This window comes from Globicephala melas, chromosome 5 (genome assembly GCF_963455315.2).
Source record: "Globicephala melas chromosome 5, mGloMel1.2, whole genome shotgun sequence".
Lineage (NCBI taxonomy): Eukaryota > Metazoa > Chordata > Mammalia > Artiodactyla > Delphinidae > Globicephala > Globicephala melas.
The window spans coordinates 939,095-958,363 of record NC_083318.1 but is presented as its reverse complement, the minus strand read 5'-3'; the positions used below and the strand labels follow the sequence as shown (position 1 = coordinate 958,363).

At 61.7% G+C, this 19,269-nt stretch overlaps 2 protein-coding genes across 2 annotated transcripts; one reads left to right on the top strand and one right to left on the bottom strand.

The window, feature by feature from the left end:
• Positions 1-1,197: 1,197 nt before the first annotated feature.
• TACC3 (transforming acidic coiled-coil containing protein 3) lies at positions 1,198-13,061 on the bottom strand. The gene is made up of 16 exons (XM_030876676.3): positions 12,571-13,061; positions 10,401-10,563; positions 10,097-10,239; positions 7,743-8,612; positions 7,127-7,202; positions 6,802-6,955; positions 4,899-4,951; positions 4,537-4,640; positions 4,150-4,237; positions 3,854-3,958; positions 3,171-3,247; positions 3,053-3,096; positions 2,405-2,565; positions 1,662-1,768; positions 1,454-1,574; positions 1,198-1,324 (listed from the first exon to the last, which is right to left on the bottom strand). Exons 2-16 carry the CDS (start codon positions 10,560-10,562, stop codon positions 1,259-1,261), a joined length of 2,331 nt encoding a protein of 776 aa, XP_030732536.2. The 5' UTR covers position 10,563; positions 12,571-13,061; the 3' UTR covers positions 1,198-1,258.
• On the top strand, positions 12,768-18,265 carry TMEM129 (transmembrane protein 129, E3 ubiquitin ligase). The gene is made up of 4 exons (XM_030876677.2): positions 12,768-13,470; positions 15,204-15,678; positions 16,377-16,536; positions 16,659-18,265. The coding sequence occupies exons 1-4, from the start codon at positions 13,266-13,268 to the stop codon at positions 16,905-16,907; spliced, it is 1,089 nt and encodes a 362-aa protein (XP_030732537.1). The 5' UTR covers positions 12,768-13,265; the 3' UTR covers positions 16,908-18,265.
• The last annotated feature ends 1,004 nt before the right edge of the window (positions 18,266-19,269 follow it).

The following is a 19,269-nucleotide window of genomic DNA, read 5'->3' as shown; positions in this document are numbered from 1 at the left end:
CGGAGGTTCCCCTCGGGACTGGTGCCCTCTGCCTGCTCCAGCAGCCCCCCGGAATAGGGTGGACATGCAGACTGAGGAATGGCTCCAGGGCTCAGAGTTTCAGAGACCAGTCTGGCCAGCTCTCTGCCCGCCTGTGTCCAGGGTCCCCTGATGCCCTGCAGGCGGGGACCTGCCCAGTTCAGAGGGTCTCCCGGGGGCTGTCTGGCCCCCACTGCACCCGTGCCAGGGCCTCACCTCCACCCTCCAAGCGTTCCCCCCTGCCCTCAGTGAGCAAGGGACCATGATAAGGACAGTGCTGCAGCCAGTGTCCAAGGGTCCAGTGAGCATGTACTGCGGGCCCCTCCTCTGGAGCAGGCCCTGAGGGGCTGAGATGCAGCCCACTGGGGCTGGGGGTGCACAGACCCCCCACTTTGAGACGTTCTTACCTCTGAGCCTTTGGAGGCAGAGCTTCTGTTAGGAGCTTCGAATGTCTGTCCATGGAGGGTTCTCCAGAGAGACAGCCAGAGGAGACCCATCTGCCCTCGAACATTTCACCCCCTCCGTCTTCTCGGGTCTGTCTCAGGAGACTGTGGGGTCCTACTGGGGGGCAGGCTGGAAACCCAGGCGGGAGCTGCTGGTCCCGAGACGGACCCCTCCTCCCTTGTGGGCTGGAGGAGGCCTCCACACCGCCGAGGACAGGTCGGTGCTACCACGGCAGGCGTGAACCTGGCATGGCTACAAACACCCTGAACATCTCGGTGAGTGTTCGACTACCAGGGGCTGCGGCCTCGCCAGGTGACACAAAGCCAACTGCCGCGCGGCTGCCTTGGTTGGCTTTCTTCCTCGAAGACTTGAGTGTGTCTGGATTCTGATCTGTGGCCGAGGCAGAGACACAGCCCCCACCCCTGACCACAGAGCCGACCAGGCAGATGGGGTGGGGCCGGAGCCCACTCGGCTGACCCCTGGGAGGGGCTGCCTGCCCGCCCAGCCACCCGCCTACCCCTCGGGCAGCTGTGAGGTGAGGGGCAGGGAAGGGCCAAAGGCACAGAGGGGACAGCAGCTGTGGTCGGTTCAGCCAGAGACTGTCCCTTTAACGAAGACCAGGAGAGCTCTATTGCTTAGACTTAAGGGAAACTTTATTTATTCTTCCTAAAGCAACCTAGTTTAAAAACGAGTTGAGGTTAACAGAGAAGAAAAACCCAGACAGGCAGACACACAGACAGACACACAGACAGACACACAGACAGACGGGGGGACGGCACAGGTCGGGGCTGCTACATCAGATTCTCTCCATCTTGGAAATGAGGTCGTCACAGATTCTGGTCAGTTCATCGTTTTCTTTAGTCTGAAGGAGGAGAATCAAATCCCTAGATCTCTCCCAGCGCTCGGAGCTGGGAGCAGGCCCAGAGCTTCTAGAACCAGGAGGGCTGCTCTTCCCCCACTCTGCCTGGACCCGTGGGTCCCCTGTGCCCACCTTCTGCTCAACGACCTTCTCCAGCGAGTGGACGCGCATCTGCTCCTTCCTCAGGACTGCCTGCAGCGCCAGGGCCTCCGCTTGGGCCTTGCTCCGGACCTGGGTGATCTCCTCGTTCGCCCTGGAGCAGCAGAGGGGCTGGGCTGAGCCCACGGGGGACCAGACCCCTCCCGAGGGAGCCTCCTGCACCCTCCCGCCTGACACTCACAGCTGGAGCTTCTCCTCCGCGTGGGCCTTCAGCGCCTGGTACCTCTGGCCCTCCTTCTCGATCCTGCCTATGTAATCCTCAACACACTTCTTCAGCGACTCTTCATTCTGGGAGGAAGAGCAGACGCTGAGCCCTGAGCTCAGGGCCCAGGCTCTCTGGGTCATTCGTGGAGCAGCAGTGGGCCAGGCTACAGGGGAAGAGATCTTCCCGTTTCCTTCCGGAGACGCCAGCACTCACACAGCCCCAGGCCTCCTCTCATCCCGCGGCTCAGGAGGCCTCCGGATGCGGGGCCTGACCCCCCCGCCCCCGAGGGGACCCTGTCCGGCACACAAGAGCCCTATGTCCAGGCACCTCGGGGGAAAGCGGGCCGGGCCCCAGGTCCACGGAACAGCCCCTGCCCTCCTGCCCCCCAGCCCTGTGCTTTGGGGGCCGGGTCTCCTGCTGCCCCAGGAGGGACACAGCAGTCTCTGCACAGGCCACACAGGGACAGCCTCGTGGGCACGCATGTCCGGCAGTAGGCGACAAAGCCGAGAGCTGAGAGTGCAGGTAGGAGGAGGGCTGGAGCCTGGGCCCACACCCCCGGGGGGGCCTCTCCTTTCTTCCCAGACTCAACACCAAGGCTCAGCTCACCCCCTCTTCCTGCAAGGCCCCCAGCCTCTCCCCGTCCCTGCTTGTCACGCTGCCCCACTGGCAACAATGCCGACCCCGCCGTCCCCGGGGCCTCTTGCTGGCCGGGCACCCACCGTGCGGTAGCCTTCGATCACTTCCTTCTGTTTCTCAAACCGCTTGAAGAGGTCGGAGAACGACTTCTCCGTGGAGTGCAGGTCTGCAGTCAGCTGGTCTCTGTCCCTCAGAACCTTCTGGATCTCGGCTTTGGCAAGCTCCTTCTGTTTCTGAGCCTCCTCTTAAAGGAAGGCCAGCGCCCGGGATCAGCGGGCGGCCAGCAGGTGGCGCCACAGACGACCAGCGCTAGGAGGGCCCCCTGGGGCGCTGACCAGCCCCGCTCTCGGGACCTTCCAGGGCAGGACCTGGGGGCCCCAAGTGCCCTGCAAACAGCTGTTTCCTCAACACCAGCTCCACCCGGAAGCCGAGGGAGCGGACAACGAACCCAGGGCCTGACTGAAGAGCCCAGGCCACACCTACCCCACACTCAGGGCCTCCAGCCCGGACACACCCGGTGCCCAGCACCCACGGAGACTGCAGCTGGACGCACGGCCCCGAGGGCAGGGGTCAGACCGCGGGTGCAGCGCCCAATGGAGGGACCCAATCTGTTCGCCGCCACAGCCCCGGATGCCAACTCGGGGCCCGGCCAACCTGAGGGCTGATGAGCACCCGGGGCCCAGCACCCCCCGGCCTCCCTGACTGCCAGCTGCCCCAGCCCAGGGACTCACCCATCGCCTGGTACACGGTCCCCTCAAACGCGTCCATGATTTTCCTGTGGAGGAGAGCAGATGCCATGAGCCCCGAGAGTGCGTCGTGGGGTCCTGGGCAGCCAGCACGCAGACTCACCCCATCTCCAGGATCTTTTCCTGCAGCGCCGTGCACCTGACCCTAAGCGCCTCGTTCTCCTTCTGTGTCGCCCCAACCTGTGCAGACCACACACCTGAGTTGGCGCCAGTGTCCTCCCGTGCTGGGGTCTCCCGCCCCACTCAGCAGACATTGCAGTGCTGGGGGGTCGGCGTGTGGTGGGTGCACGGGTGGGACACCTCCCGACACAGGCAGAGCGGTAGAGCAGCGTGCGGGGGAGAGCCCCGCGGCAGAGAGGACACCACCTGAAGACGGCTGGCAGGGGCCAGGAGCTCCTGGGCCCAGCGTGGCCCGGCGCACAGGCCGCCCTGAGAGGGGACCAGCGGACGCCACCCAGGGCATCACCAAGGCAGCAAGGGGACTTGGGGGCCGCTACCCCCTGGGCAGCTCAGAGCGGACACCCAGACCCTCGCTTGTGAACAGGTTCTGCAAGAGACACTGGGTGGAAACGCAGGACACTCAGCTGCCTGGGCGCCTGGCTCGGGGGTCGGTGAGTGGCCGCCTGCGACCCTGCCTGCACGGTGTGAGCAAAAGGCCAGCGCGCAGAGCTGCCACCCCGCTCCCCGAGGCTCTTCAGAGCAGCCTGCAGGTGCCATGCCCAGGGCTGCAGCCAGCAGGTGGGGGCCGCTCGCTGGGCACCTCCCCTCACCCCCCCTTGCCCTCACCGCAGTGTCCAGGTCCTTCTGGCTGTACTGCAGCACGTCCACAATGGGCCCCACGGGCAGCAGCGGAGCCCTGGGTCCGAGGTCACAAGGAGCTGGGCCGAGCGTCTGCAGGCGACAGAGACCAGCTGGGCCGCAAGCTCCCCTGGCACTCCTCTCTGCCCCGTCGGCTCCCCAGATGGCACAGTGCAGCCCCCCTCAGCCCAACAGACCCCTTAAGCCTTCAGATCCACAGCACATGAAAGTCGGGCCATTAGAACAAGTGTCTCTTTACACCACAGAGGGGATGAACCACTTACGGGAACGTCCGGGGCTCCTGCAAAGTCCAGGTCTAGCAGCTGCGCCTCCGGGGGGCTTCCCGAGGAATGCGCGTCTGTGCCCCGTGCACTGAGACCAGAAGAGAACACGCATGCTGTCTGCGTGCGTAGGGGTCGGCCCAGACTCTCCCCCAGGGCCACGGGGTCAATATTCGGGACACATGGGCCATGCGGCCTATCAGGCTGCCCACCTCTGCTGTCGGAGGGGCTGCACGGGCACAGAAGAGCACAGACCCGCTTACAAACTTGTTTACGAGCTCGGCCAGGGCAGCTGGGGCCCGGCCACTGTCTCTGCCCCCCTCCCTGCGGCAGGGCACTCCCATCGTCACACGGCCTGCGTGGATCGGATTCCCGCCTGCCCCAGCGCACCTGCTGGGCTCCGGGGCCACAGGCGCCGGCCCCCGGGGGCTGTCCTGCAGCAGTGGGTCAAACTTAAGGTACAAGGACTGCTTCCTCAGGGCCGACTCCTTAAACTGCAGGGAAGGAAGCAGGGTCACCGGGGCCCCCGACACGACAGCCTCCACGCCCCGCCCCACGTCGCGCCCGGGAGCCGCCCTGACCCGAGTGGCCTGCGGGGCAGAGCGGCGGAAGCAGCCGGGCCATCCGCCACGTCCGGTCAGAGGTGGATACTGCTCGCGGTTGAGGAATCGCGGCCCGAGGCTGTTCTAGAAAGAGCCCCTTTTGAGACTGGCACTTGAGGAAAGGCCGCCGCGAAGGCGCCGGGAACTTACCGAGGACGCCCCGAACTGCTCCAGGTAATCCACCTCGGCCCCTGTGCCTAGAACTGAAAAGGAGGCGCCAGCTGCCAGCCGCATCCCACCGCCAGCACTCGGCTGTGCGCTCGGAGCGGCACCCTCCCCGCCCACCCTGACCGACAGCCCTTTGCTACAGAGCGGGGCTGCTGTCCGCAGGCTCAGGACGCTTGGGGCTGTACGGCTCCGTGGGGCCGTGCCGTGTCCCGCAGGGTGTTGACAGCACTCCTGGGGGCGTGACAACCAGAAGCGTCCACTGGGGTCCAAATCGCCCCGGTTGAGAACCACTGTGTAAAACCACTCTAAAAGAGTCCTTTAATTTCTGATAATATGACCTTTGCTTAAAAAACCTAAGGGTCACTCACACCATAGACAAAAACTAACTCAAAACGGATCAAAGACCTAAATATATGAGCTAAAACCATAAAATTCTTGGAAGGAAACACGAGGGCAAATCTCCATGACACTGGATTCGGCAGTGATTTTTTAGAATTGACCCCAAAAGCACAAGCAGCAGCAGAACAGATTGGGCTGCAAAGTGAACGTTTGTGCTTCCAAGGACACCATCGAGAAAGTGGAGAGAGGGACTTCCCTGGTGGTCCAGTGGTTAAGAATCTGCCTGCAGGGGACGTGGGTTTGATCCCTGGTTGGGGAACTAGGATCCCACATGCCGCGGAGCAACTAAGCCCGCGCGCCACAACTACAGAGCCCGGGTGCCCTCATGAAGATCCCGAGTGCCGCAACTAAGACCCGATGAGCCAAATGAAGAAAGAAAGAGAATTTTTGTGAGTCATGTATCCAAAGAAGAATTCTTACCTAGGTTATACGGGAAATCTTTACAACTCAATTAAGAAACAGGCAAAGGAGCAGAGCAGATGCTCCTCCAGAGGAGACACGAAAGGTCAATGTCAGTCAGCAGGGAAACGCCGACACTGCACTGCACACCCACCGGGACAGTGGGGTGCAGACCCGGACCCTCAAACCATGCGGGGGCAGAGTAGAGGGTGCGGACCCCGCAGGGAACAAACAGTTACACAGTGTTACCACGTCCCCTTCAGGGTACGTCTGCCCCAAAGAGATGGGAAACGTACGCTCACACAAAACGTGTACGTAAGTGTTCCCAGCAGCCTCGTTCCTACGAGCCAAAGAGTGGAAATCAACTGGTAAAGAAAGAAACAAGATGCGGTCTATCCACACGGGGGATATTACTCAGCCATAAAAGGAAGTCCTCACACAATGTGACACGAGGGACTTGGAAACATCACAGGACACAAACCCCGAGTCACGTGTCTAGGGTCCCTGGCCGGGGAGCAGGCTGCCCCAGTGGAGCTGATCCACGGTTCCTGGTCCCGCCCGCACAGGGACCACAATGGCCCTGCCACACAGAAACCCTACACTCGTCTCCTGCCTTCTCTAGGCCTGGGGGTTTTAAGTAACCAAAACTGAGATCCCGGCGTGCTGCCTCCTGTCCTGTAAAGCACCTCAGTTGGAAGTCCTCACTGAAGGCAGCTCAGACCTGCGACTCTTCCACCCCCTCATCCAGGGTGCGTGGATGGGCAGGGCTTCTCCTTTTATCTCTACGGGGTCTCGTCTTAAACAGCACTTTGATTCAGCGAGTTCCCGCTGCCTCCTGTGTCTGTATCTGTACCGCCTGGGTCAGTCAGGCCTGCTGCCTGTTTTTCTAAGTTGGCCTAAAATATATATATTTTTAATATCACAGATCTTATTCCTGTTCTCCTGAAAACGCCCATAGTTGATAAACCAGAAGTTTCCATGGGAATCACTCAAGTCAGGGGACGGGGCTGCCCGCACGATGACCGCCTGCGGGCGCCATGGAACACGGTTCTAGCACCCCGGCCTCGAGGACGGGTGAATGACGTACCCTCGGCGGGGTCCCAGAAGTGCTCCCCACTCAGGTCCAGGCCGGGCTCCGGCCCCCGGGGGGTTGCAGGTATGGGGTCAGTGGGCACGGTTGGTGGCTCGCTGCCCGGGCTGCTGGTTGGAGCCGATGCCCCCGAAGCGTCTGTGGTCCCTTCCTGGAAGGGAGGTTGGGGTCACCGCAGGGGCTCATCAAGATGAGTGGGCGTGGGGGGAGCAAGGGAAGCAGCGTGTCCCACCCCACAGCCCCGGGCACCACCGGCCTGCCTCTGCCCCATGACGACCCGCAGACGTGGCAACAGCATGAGGACGCCCGCCCACACCCGTACCTCGCCCGCCGCTTCTGCGGTCCCTGCCGAGGTCTGCAACGCCGGTGTGTCATCCGCCGAGGCCAAGGGCACCTGCCTAAAGAGACGGGGTCAGCAGGGCCCGCGCCCCACACCTCCCCCCGTCCTGCACCGAGCTGCCACCAGCACCCCCCCGCCCAGGAGCCAGGCTTGAGACCCAGCCGGGTGGCCACGCAAAGCCATCCCCCAACCTCACCTGCGAGAGCATCACTCCTCAGAAGCAGACAAGGCACTCTGAGGTCATCTCAACTCAAGAGAAAGCAAACCACAAGGATCCGCTTATCCTTTTTACCAGGAAACTGCAACAGCAGCCGATGCTGGACGGCTGGGCGCACCCTCGGCCCCTGAGCGGCGTCCCCGGGGAGGCGGGGCTCACGCCGGGAGACGGCTCCCCCGAGCTGCGCTGCGGGAATCCTGGGGCTCTCGGCTAGGTATCTTGCTAGACCTTCCGGATGCATCACAGGGAACGCATCTCAGACAGCGTGGGCACCCCCTCCCCGCTATTCCCCAAGAGCTGTGGCAGCTGCCCTGGGGCCCCTGCTCAGGGCTGCAGGTGGCATCTCTGGTCTCGTGCCCACCACTGCCACCCCGTGCTCACCGGCTTGGAGACGAGGTCTCTGTGGCCGGCCCGCTCTTGGGGTGCTCTGGGGGCCGGGCCTCTCCGTCACCTCCGGTGGGGTTACAGTCTGGGTCGTCCAGCTTGTCCCGGTCCAGGCTGTTGGACCCGCAGGCAGGGGGATCGGGACCCTCGCCCGCCTCCACGAGGGCCTTTTCCTCCTTTTCCTGCCTCGCCTCTGGTCTCCTCGAGGGAGGTCTGAGAGCCAGGGTCTTCCCTCGTTTCCTCAGTGGGGGCGGCCCTTTGATGGTGCCGTCAGAAAAGTCAAATTCCAGCCTTACGGGCTCACTCCTCAAAGAGTCGGCCGTTTGCCCTTCGGCCTCCTCCTTCTGAGGACTGGGGAACGTGGCACCTCCAGCCTCCACGGGGCCAGCTGGGGCCTCGCTAGGCAGGTCCACGAGGGGCTCTGCTCCGCGGGCTCCGCCGGGGTGGGTACCAGGAGCTGAAGCGGCCCCGGCAGAGGGCGCAGGGAGCCCGCTCGAGTTTTCTCCTGTGGCTCTCAGCGGGTCCTCTGTTCTGTCCTGGGATGCCATCCCGGGAGGGTCTTCTAGAATTGTGGAGGTAGAGGTAGCACTTTTCTCTAAGGAATGAGGATGGACGTGTTCTTCCTGGGTGGGCTCAGGGCTGCCTGACGTTTGTCCCGGAGATGCCTCTGGGGTTTCAACACTTTCGGGCATCTGGGAAGAGCTTGCAGGATCCAGGCAGGCCTGGGGAGCCGAGGAGGGCCCGCTGCGATGCCTGTCGTCAGAGGCCGGTCTCATGTCCTCTGAAGCGGGGTTGGCATCGGCCACTGCTGGTTTCTGGAGAATTCCATTGGTCGTTCTAGTGTCTGTTTCCTTGGTGAACTGTTGGCTTTTTAGAAAGACGGAGTTAGCACTAAAGAACCAGTTAGGTTTTCAGTTAGAGTTTAGTCCACGTGAAAACATTAGCTAAACACAGGAAAAAAAAAAAGAGCATTTGGCCAACCCTCTCCTCAAGATTAACCTTCACAAGTACGTTCCCACAACTCAGTGCTGGCGGGCCACCTAGAGACACAGGTGACTGAGAGAGAGGAGGAACCTGACTGACAACACCCAAGGCTGAGGTCCTCCACGCCGGCCTATTTTCCCCTTTTGGTTGGGGACCACCAGCTACGCGGCCAGGGACAGTCAGGGCACACCAGGGTCAGGCTTCCCGCTGGAGAGAGAAAGGCCAGGTCAAGGACGCTGACTTCACAAGGAGCAGGGCCCAGCTCCCGGGTCCTCCTGGCCCCTCCATGGCCCTGCTCTGTGGCTGGAGCAGCTCAGACCCAGGGGCCAGGAGGCAGCATCTGAACGGCTGGGTTTCCCTTCCCTCCTGGCGATTGTTACAAAAGAACAGTATTTGAGTCACTCTAATCTCACTCAGCTGAATCTCAAAATGAAAACTAAAAAACTGAAGTTGAAAAGTAGCAAGGAAACCTGGGGAGAGGGGGAGACTCCGGTCTGAGGAGTTTCTAGCCATGGGGAGATGCTCGGCACAAGGACATTTCACTGGAGCGAGGTGGAGGGTATGTTAGTGACCTTTTGCTTTTATACCTTTCTCTGCACATTTGAAATCCATTTAAAAGAAAAAGCAAGATTTGAACAGTTTAAGTCAGCAAAAGTCAGAACGAAATGTGCCAGTGAGGCCCCTTCCCACTCTGGATGTAGAGGGTCCCTGGGGGCGCCAGCCGGGTTAATTCAGCCTCATCTGGGGGTGAAGGGCCACCGCCAGGGTCCTCGTCTCCAGATGGAGGCAGGAAAAGCCTTGGCATTCACACTGTCGACCACCTCACGCAAGCCAACCACCTAATGCCAGGCGAGGCTGCAAAGAAGCTTCTGCTGGTTAAAGTCAAGTGTTTCAAATCTGACTCGTCAGGCCACACGTGTTCTGGTCAGATTACACAACACACGGGTTCCTCTGCCTTTAGCGGTAAGAGCTATCTGTAAGCTTTCTCCAGGGCTTGCCGCTGAGGACAGGAGACGGACCTGCAAGCAGGAGACCCCAGTGGAATGCTAAAAAAGAAGCAAAACCACAGAGCGTCCCTCCTTGGAGATTCGGCCAGGACATTTCATGAAGTTAGAGAAACAAAACCAAGGCCAATTTGTTGGCAAGAGCACAACAGAGGAGCAGAATGTGAAGTTTAAACTTCCTGTTTTATTATTCACTTTTCCAACAACAAACGACTTTGGCGGTGCTCTGGGCCGCACACTACACAGACCCAGAGCGGAGACCAGGAGGAGCCCAACCGGATGTGGCGGGTGAAACAGCCTTCTCCTGCCAAGTCCATCGGAGAGGTTACAAATTGCAGTGCATCAAACAGTGCCAATGCTTACCTCTCTTTCTGGGTCCAGACTTGATGACAGTTTTCTAATCCAACGGTGTCGCCCAGAGCAAAGCAAGCTTCAAGCTTGCGGCCCGTGCTGGGACTTAAAATCCTGTGTGTCTGCGGATCCCGCAGAGGTGTCTGAAAAGTAACCTGTTGGGGAGGGAGGAGGGCACCTGTTCAATAATTCAAGTCTTCAAGCACCACGCTGGCAGCACCATGCCCTGCCCTGCCAGCTCAGTAAGTCACCAGGAAAGCAGGTGACCTCATGTGTGACGCACGGTAGATAGTACGCAGAGGCAAGACGTGCTTACCTTCATAGCTTTGGCTGTGCTCTTAGGTGGTACGTTTTCTTTCTGTGACAGACGGAGAACAGATGATCTTCCGGTAAGTTCCAGTGGTGAAAACAGGAAGTCGCAGTTTTCTGTACTTTTGTCACCAGTGACATTTTCGTCACTGAAGACGTGCAGACTCATTCTGAAAAGCAGATAGTTTTGTGTCAGGAGTAGGGCAGTGACACCGCGTTGTCTGGACGCACATATGTGAAAGTGACAGCTGACCCCACAGTGCTGCAAGGAGGACGTCCACCTTCCTGCACAGGTGGGTCACACCTCAGGCAGTGTGTCCTCTGCCAGGCCGTCCCCATCCTGCTCTGGGGGAGCTGCCACCTCCCAGGAGCAGAGCTAGAGGGGCTTTCAGCCCACAGGGCAAGAAGGAAGACCCAAGTGCTCGAAATAACTCGAACTTTGTGGGTAAAAGTTGGGAGACAGATAGGAGCTGATCTGTGGCAAAACTGCAAGGGGCAGAGGAAGCCTGGGCCTCCCCACAGGCCTCAGCGTCAGAGGTGGAGCAGCTGCCAAGTTAGTGGACAACAAAGCAGGAGGGGGGACCTCCCTGGTGGTCCAGTGGGTAAGGCTCTGCGCTCCCAATGCAGGGGGCCTGGGTTCGATACCTGGTCAGGGAACTAGAGCCCGCATGCAAGCTGCAACTAAGAGTTTGCATGCTGCAGCTAAGACCCGACACAGCCAAGGTAAATAAATGAAAAAGTAATGCAATAAAATGCTATTTCAAAAATATAAAAAAAGAGAGAGAAGGAGAAAGAAAAAAGAGAATTAAAAAAAAAGTGAAGCAGAAGGGCACAGCAGCTTGCTGTCCACCCACGGGGCTGGGAAACAAGGACTGGACTAGGGCGTCAGGAGGGCCGAGGCTCAGAGGAGGAGCTAGAGGAAGGAACAAGCAGCAGGTGCAGAGCCACTTGGGGGGAGTCGAGGAGCTTCTGCACCAGCGGCCTCCAGTGGGGCCCAGGAGGTTCTAGAACAATCCCATTCCTCCTTCCGAAGCCCTCATAATGGCCAACACCGTGGCGTTCCCAGCTTCGGAGACACCAGAGCACTGGGCATTGACCTGCCCGGGGCACTACAGGTCTTTGCTGGCAGTGGGGGCCCTGGGGACTGCCTGGAAGAGACCAGGTGGCTGGGGCAGGGAGAGAAAGGGTGTCCTGAAAAGAGGTGAGCTCAGCGTGGGAGGTCAGGGTGACGAGCCACCTGGAAGGGCGCTGCGTGTGAACAGGGAGGGCTCACAGGGAAGGGGGCGGCCAGAGCTCTGGCACCGCGCCAGGGTGGAGTGGTCTGCCCTGGCTCGAGAGCAGCCCGCACCTGCAGCGTGGAAGCGGGCAAGATACGCCCAAGCCAAGCGTCACTGTTAGGTTTGGCCTGAGCAACGGGGTAAAACGGGAAAGGGGGCTGGATGGCTGGAGGACACAGAAGGGAGACATCAAGTCGGAAGACCCCCGTCGCCTGGGGAAGGTGGGAGAGCAATGACAGCAGCCTTTAGGGCTTTGGTTTCTATAATGATGGGGCCACGGAGGGGGCTCCTGAGCAGAGGGACCCGGGCCAGGCGGGGAGGAGGGCTGGTGGCCGGGGGCGAGCGGGTTCTCCGGAATCAGCGGGGCGGGGAGCGTGGAGCCCAGGTTTCCAAAGCAGGTGCGTCAGGAGTCAGGTGCTGCAGGAGTCGGTGAAGGCTCTCAGGTGGGGCTGCGCCCAGAGGAGGGGCCGGAACTAGGAGGCCTGCCTTTGGCGCAGAGCTGCAAGCCCGCGGGTATTCAGAGGCGGAGACGTGTCTCTGCAGGTCACAGCCACGGGCGGTTTGCGGCTGGACGAGGTCACCGGGATAGGGAGAGGAGAGGCCGGCGCAGCGGGCCGGAGGGGCCTCCTGGAGGGCGACATAGGAGCCACCAGGCGTCTCTAGAGGCAGGGGCGGGAGCCTATCGGCTCCGCTTCCGTTTGCGCCCGGGCGGGCGGGACGAAGGCAGTCGAGAGAGGACCCTGAGGAGGGGCCCAGACGGCGGGCAGGGCGGAGCCGCGGGACGAGCCGGAGGGGGCGTAGGCCCACGTCCAGGGTGGCCGCCAGCACGGCAGGCAGAGACCCGAGGCCAGGCCAGAGGCGGGACCGGAGCCCCGAGCCCGGACCCCACCACCACCTTACCTGTCGGCCGCCGCACGGAACCAAGGAAGCGGGAGACGAGGAGTCCGGGAGCCCCTCTGCCCGCCACCGATTCAAATACCGACGGTTGGCGCGCGCGGCCAATCAGCGCGTGGATGGGGCGGGACGAACGGGCGCCGCCAGCCAATGGGAGGTCGAGTCACAGGTCACGCCCACGAGGAGGTTCCGTTTCCGGGGTGACGGCACGCTGGGCGCGGCGGTCGCCGGATTTCTCGGTAACCGCAGCTCGCTAGGCGGGCGTAGAGGAAAGGCCGTACGCGGGCGGGCAGTGACTGCGGGGCCCGCCGTCGCCCGGGAATCTCGGGCTCTGCTGCGGACGCGCCTGGGCTGCGCGGGAAGGTCAGGGCCTGAGAGCCGCTCGCCCGAGTCTCAGTTTCCCCAGCTGTGCAGTGGGGCCAAGTGCAGCACCGCCACCAAGGCGGGTCCTGAGGAGCATCCAAACCCTCGCGAGGACTGTCGCGGCAGTTCACAACTTCTGGCCGAGCGAGGGGACCGGGAACTTCATTTCCCAGAGTGCCCCGCAGGACGCCGTCTCCCAGAGCGCCCCGCGAGTGGCCTGAGGGTGGGGACTCCATTTCCCAGAGCGCCCCGCGTCTTCCGGACCCGGACGCCGCGGCCTGTTGTCGCTGGGGCAGTGGGTCTCGCCGGGACGGCGTTCCGGAGGCGACGGCGGCGCAATGGACAGCCCCGAGGTCACTTTCACGCTGGCCTACGTGGTGTTCGCCGTGTGCTTCGTGTTCACCCCCACCGAGTTCCACTCGGCCGGGCTCACGGTGCAGAACCTGCTGTCGGGCTGGCTGGGCAGCGAGGACGCCGCCTTCGTGCCCTACCACCTGCGCCGCACGGCCGCCACGCTGCTGTGCCACTCGCTGTTGCCGCTAGGTGAGCTCGGCGGGCGTGGGCGGCGCTCGAGACCGAGCTCCGGGACCCCGGAGTGGGGAGGGACGGCGGAGGGCGCCCGTGCGGGAGAGCCCGGGCTGCGGGCCAAGCGCCCGTGTGCTCCCAGGAGTGGGGAGAACGGTGCTGGCGGCAGCTGCCTCTTGCAGGTACCTGGCGGAAAGGCGGGCTCAACCCTGGGGGAAGGGATGCTTTGCTCACTGGGGCGGGTGGTGAGCTGTCACATGGGGGGGTAGCTCCCGGGAGAGGGGCATGAGTTAACTGATGCAAATAGGGGTGACCCTTCCCAGTCGTTGGACGGTGGGTGCGGGAAAGGCAGGTAGAGGGTGACGCCAGTTGGGAGTGTCACAGGTGCAGAGGCCAGGGAAGGCGTGTGTGTGGGGATGCTCAGACGTTGTCAGGGGCTGTGCTGGGTGGTGATCCAGGTGATAGCTGGCTTCTGGGAGGCTGGCTGGTTGGATGGGGTACTGGGTGGGGTTCTCTTGAGGACTTGGGGTCAGAAGTAGGGCGGTGGCGGTGGCCAGCAGCATGTGCAGCTCGGTGGACACAGGGAAGGGTTTCCACCTGGCAGCAGGGCATGGAAAGTGGCCAGGAGCGGGCTGGGCTGAGGCTGGCCTGTGCGTGGGGGCTGCCTGCTTTGTGTGGAAGGCGGCAGAGGAGAGGCCACGCCAGCATAGAGGCAGGGCCGATGTGGTGAGCTGCGAGCTCTGCTGAGCCCCCAGGGAGGCAGGGATGCCTGTCAGCCGGCTTCCCATACGAGGAGTTTGGGTTCTCCTGAGGGTCGTGTGTTGGGTTTCCGCCCTGGGAACTAAGGATCTCTGCAGCTTTATAGAGCTTCTAACTGCATCTTCCCACCAGGCTGTGGGGGGCTGGGCCACCACCATCCCGTGATGGACAGGGAAACTGGAAGGTGAGCCGAGTGACTTAGGGGGCCGCTCGAGGAGGAAATGGGGTGGAGCCTGGCCTTGTGGCCAAACAAGGAGTCTGTTTTTTTTAATTTGTTTTGAAATACCTTTGAATCTTTAGAGATGTGTTATTTATTTCCACACGATGAGTTCCCTAAAGCATATCAACTCGATCAACAACATTTATCATTATTTTCGCGATCTCAAATCTGTGCTGCGGGTCATTGTCTCCTTCATTAATTTCGACATGAAAATTGGCCCCCATCTGGCCAGCAGGAGCCCTGGAGCTGGCTCCTGTGTCCTTGTGACATGCTCCTGTCATTCTTTGCTTACCGTCTGGTGCAGGACATCCCAGTTCTGGGGTGGGCCATGCTCTGATCCGCCTCCTCAGAGCAGGTGGGGTCCAGAGGCCAAGATCCGGCCCCAGGAGGGCCAGTGGGCAGCTCTGCATTGGGTGACGCCAGATCCTTGTATTTACTTTTGCTTTTCTAGGTTTTTCTCGTTTTATTTCTGGTAGTTATATGTCATTTGTACATAAAGTAGTAAGATAAAAATGTTTCCTGCTGACAGGGCAAGGACTGAGGTGAGTCAGCTGTAGAGGCGGGCGAGGCCCACCTGCCTTGGGGCACTGTGGTCTTGCTCTGGGGGCCGACTAGGGCAGAGGGCCGTGCCCAGGCCTGGGGGCTAAAGGAAGTGTGCCCCCCCATGCCCCCGGAGGGTCAGGAACAGCACTGTGGACCTTGGTGGGTACCATCTGAGGAGGATGAGTGTGGCAGTCCCAGCCTCTGCTGAGGTTTGCCCTGTCCCTTTTAGGCTACTACGTGGGCATGTGCTTCGCAGCCTCAGAAAAGCGGCTCTACTCCCCCAGCCAGGCCCCGGAGACCTGGCGGGGCTTCCTCCTGCTGGCATTGACACTGCCCACCATCGCCTGCACCCTGATCTACTACTGGTCCCGGGACCGGTGGGCCCACCACCCACTGGCCCGCACCCTGGCCCACTATGCCCTCCCGCAGTCAGGCTGGCGGGCCGTCGCTTCCTCCGTGGACACCGAGTTCCGGCGGATCGACAAGTTTGCCACGGGGGCGCCGGGTGCCCGTGTGATTGTGACAGACACGTGGGTGATGAAGGTGACCACGTATCGTGTGCGCGTGGCCCAGCAGCAGGACGTGCACCTGACCGTGACGGAGTCCCAGCAGCACGACCTCTCCCCAGACTCGAACCTGCCCGTGCAGCTGCTTACCATCCGCGTGGCCAGTGCCAACCCTGCCGTGCCGGCCTTCGACATCCGGTAGGCGGGCCTGCGGCGGGGTGGGGGTGAGGCTGGGGTTGCTGGGGTGGGTGTGGCCAGCCAGCGCCCAAGTTCTGGTCTTTGAGTTGCTCCAGGAGGTGATGATGGTGGGAGCTGGTCCTATCAGCCGCCCCTCCAGTGTGCCCCTCCCTCAGCGCCCCCATCCCCCCGGCCCCCCTCAGGTACTCTCCGCTTCCCCTTTCTGCACACCCTGCTCTGAGCCGTCTTCCACAGCATGTTGGGGGGAGCACGCGGGGGATGTTTGGGGGCCGCCGTGTAGCACAAAGGCTTGGTAGCTCCCTCGGCTCTGGGGCCTGGGCCTGAGCCCAGGTGTTCCCGACTAGTTCAGGCTGCGGCGGGCCTGCGCTGCCCCTCCTGGGACATGCCCTGGGCCTGACCCTGCCGAGGGCTAGGCGCTCTGTTTCTCAGCTACAGTCCTCCCGCCCTCCTGCCCTCCCACGTCGTGGGGGGCCAGTGGGCAGCTTTGGGTCTGTGGGCTCCGGCCCCAGGGCCCTCTCTGCTGGCTGCTGGGCTGCGCCTGAGCTGCCACGTCTGTGTGGTCGTGGGCGCCCTGGGCACTGGGGCGCAGCCTTGGCCTCTCTGCCCGCCCCGGGGTCCTTGCCAGCCTGCTGGGAACCACGGCCCTGCCCCGTAGGCGCACCCGGTGGTCCCCACCCAGCAGCAAACACCTCGTGCAGGCTGAATTCCACGGAGTATGGTGAGCTGTGTGAGAAGCTCCGGGCGCCCATCCGCAGCGCGGCCAACGTGGTCATCCACCAGAGCTTGGGCGACCTGTTCCTGGAGACCTTCGCCTCCCTGGTGGAGGTCAACCCGGCCTACTCGGTCCCCAGCAGCCAGGTGGGGGGCTGGGCAGGGGTGGCGGGTTCCCTAGCTGGGCCCCCATGGACCACGTCTCCTGCGGTGGGGGCCCCCCAGGGCGGCCTGGTGGGGCTCCCTCTGACCGCCTGGGCCGCCTGCAGGACCTGGAGGCGTGCATCGGCTGCATGCAGACCCGGGCCAGCGTGAGGCTGGTGAAGACCTGCCAGGAGGCGGACGAGGGCGAGTGTCAGCAGTGCTGTTGCCGCCCCATGTGGTGTCTCACCTGCATGGGCAAGTGGTTCGCCAGCCGCCAGGACCCGCAGCGCCCCGACACCTGGCTGGCCAGCCGTGTGCCCTGCCCCACCTGCCGCGCGCGCTTCTGCATCCTGGATGTATGTGCTGTGCGCTGAGCCCGCCAGAGGGACCCCGCCACTGCCTTGGGGAGTAGTTGGGCCTCTGGGCCCTGGTTTGGGCTGTCATGGGTGGCTCATCCCTGTGTGGCGACTCACCAGTGCAGAAGGGCTGAGGCTGCAGTAGGGCTGGGGTTTTGGTTTTAAAAAGAAGTTTTCTGTTGAAGTTCTGTCTGCGGCAGCGGGATGGGTTCTCAGCGCCTCTGTCTCCCCGACTCTTCGTGCTTCCAAATTAGGGGGTAGATGCTGGGCACGCAGAACGTGGTGTTGGGTCCATCTCCAGAGCATTCTGGGGCCCCCTGAGCTGTGTTCTGGGAGACCCTGTCGTCTGCCCCAGATGGCCCTAACTTAAGCCACTTGCCTTAAACGTATGGGGCACATGAACCTTAACTGCTCGTCAGTTATACGACAGACTCGGATTTGCCCGAGACTGCAGTCTATCCTGCTCCTGTCCCCAAGCCGGCTGCTGGCCCTGTGGCATTGGCACCCTCCACTCCCCCGACGGAGGCTGCTCTGAGGACCTGGCGCAGAGCTAATTGGTGGAGGGTGAGAGCGCTGCCCAGGGTCTGCTGGTGATTGTGGGCAGCCAAGAGCCCACTCCTGGGGAGGTGGGTGGCCCCTGCCTGCTCCCTGCCCAGGGATACCCTGGGCTTCCCATCAGGGGCTGGCTGCTTTCAGCTGCCGTTCTCTTAGCCGCGTGCTTGTGGGGGCCGCCCACCCCTTGGAGGGGCCTGTAACCACGTGCTTTCTGCTGCTCCTGCGAGTCCAGGGAAAGGGCCAAGTTTCAGACTCCTGCTAGCGAGGGCACTGAGTTGAAGACCATGCTCCACAGCAGCGTCCTACATCCGGATGACAGGCTTGTTGGGACTCAGCACGGGGCTGGCCATACCTCGCAGGGTCCACCCACTTAGGAAGGGAAGTGCCCAGCAGTCAGGACAATGGCAGCTGTCTTCCCAATTCCTGTTGGTGCAGGAGGGGAGCAGGGAGGCAAGTGCCAGGTCCCTGGGTACAGCTCTGACAAACGGGACTGTTGGAGGGGCCCTAAGCCCCCTAAACCTGGTCATTCTAAGCAGGGGAGATGGACTCAGCTGGCCCATCTCACCCAAGGCTGCACCAAAGCCAGGGATTTGGAAGCGAGAAGCCCAGCTTTGTGGTCCTCGGGGGTGCCCACAGACGAAGGCCATCAGAGGGGCAGGCGGGAGCCATGCCCAGCCTCAGCCTGGAGTTGCAAACCTTGGCAAGGGAGAGCCAGGCCTGGGGCTATCTTTTCTACAAAAGAAACTTACTTAGTTTTATAAAGATAAGTCTATTGTAGTGAGGTGATACACTATTTAATAAAATGTTACTATGAGTTTATATATTTTCTTGATTGGAATATTTTGTTTTTCCTGATACTCAAACCTTGGTAACAATTGGGGAGATGCCATCTTAGAAGTGGCAGCTTTTAATATGCACGTTTTGCTCAGAATAAGAGAAGGGAGGCAGACTATGCGGGAATCTTCCTCTGGTTTCCCAGCTGGGGTCAGAAAGCCCATTTCCAGGGCACCCTCGTTGAAGGGTCCTGGGGGTTGTAGGGGGGTCAGCATGCAGGTGCTCCAGGTACAGGGGACACTGGTGGCCCAAGGTGGTGGGCCCTGCTCGTCGAGGCCTCCAACCTTGAGCTCTCCGCTATGTCCCATGGGATGCCTGGGTGTCCCATGGGATGCCTGGGTGTCCCAGGAGAGCAGCTCAGGTCGGGGAGCTACGGCACGTGCTTCCTGCTCTCTTATATTGGTGCTGGCCCCCAAACGTTTTTAAAAAGTGGTTACATGCAACCCATTTAAAAAACACAGGTAGGGCTTCCCTGGTGGCGCAGTGGTAGAGAGTCCGCCTGCCGATGCAGGGGACGCGGGTTCGTGCCCCGGTCCGGGAAGATCCCACGTGCCGCGGAGCGGCTGGGCCCGTGAGCCATGGCCGCTGAGCCTGCGCTCCGCAACGGGAGAGGCCACAACAATGAGAGGCCCGCGTACCAAACAAAACACAGTCTCGAATTTTCTACATCCCGGAGATCTTTGACGTTCTTTCGACTTCAGTCCTTCTCTTTACTTCTTTTGCACACAGCATCACCACTTAACGCGTGGAGACTGGCCCAGGGCCCCAACGGGTGGGGTACCCGGTGGGGGTCACGGAGGGCCCGTGGGCCGTGTGCGGGGTGGGGGAGCGGTTAGCGCAGGAGGCGGCTCTGAAAGAGGCAGAAGTGAGCTCAGCGGCGGGAACTTCACATAGGCTCGCGGCGCCGGGCATCAGTCGCGGGCAGCGAGTCACCGCAGGCTTCTACGTGCCTGAAGACTGCAGCCCGAAGTTGCTCTGCTGCCTCCCTTTC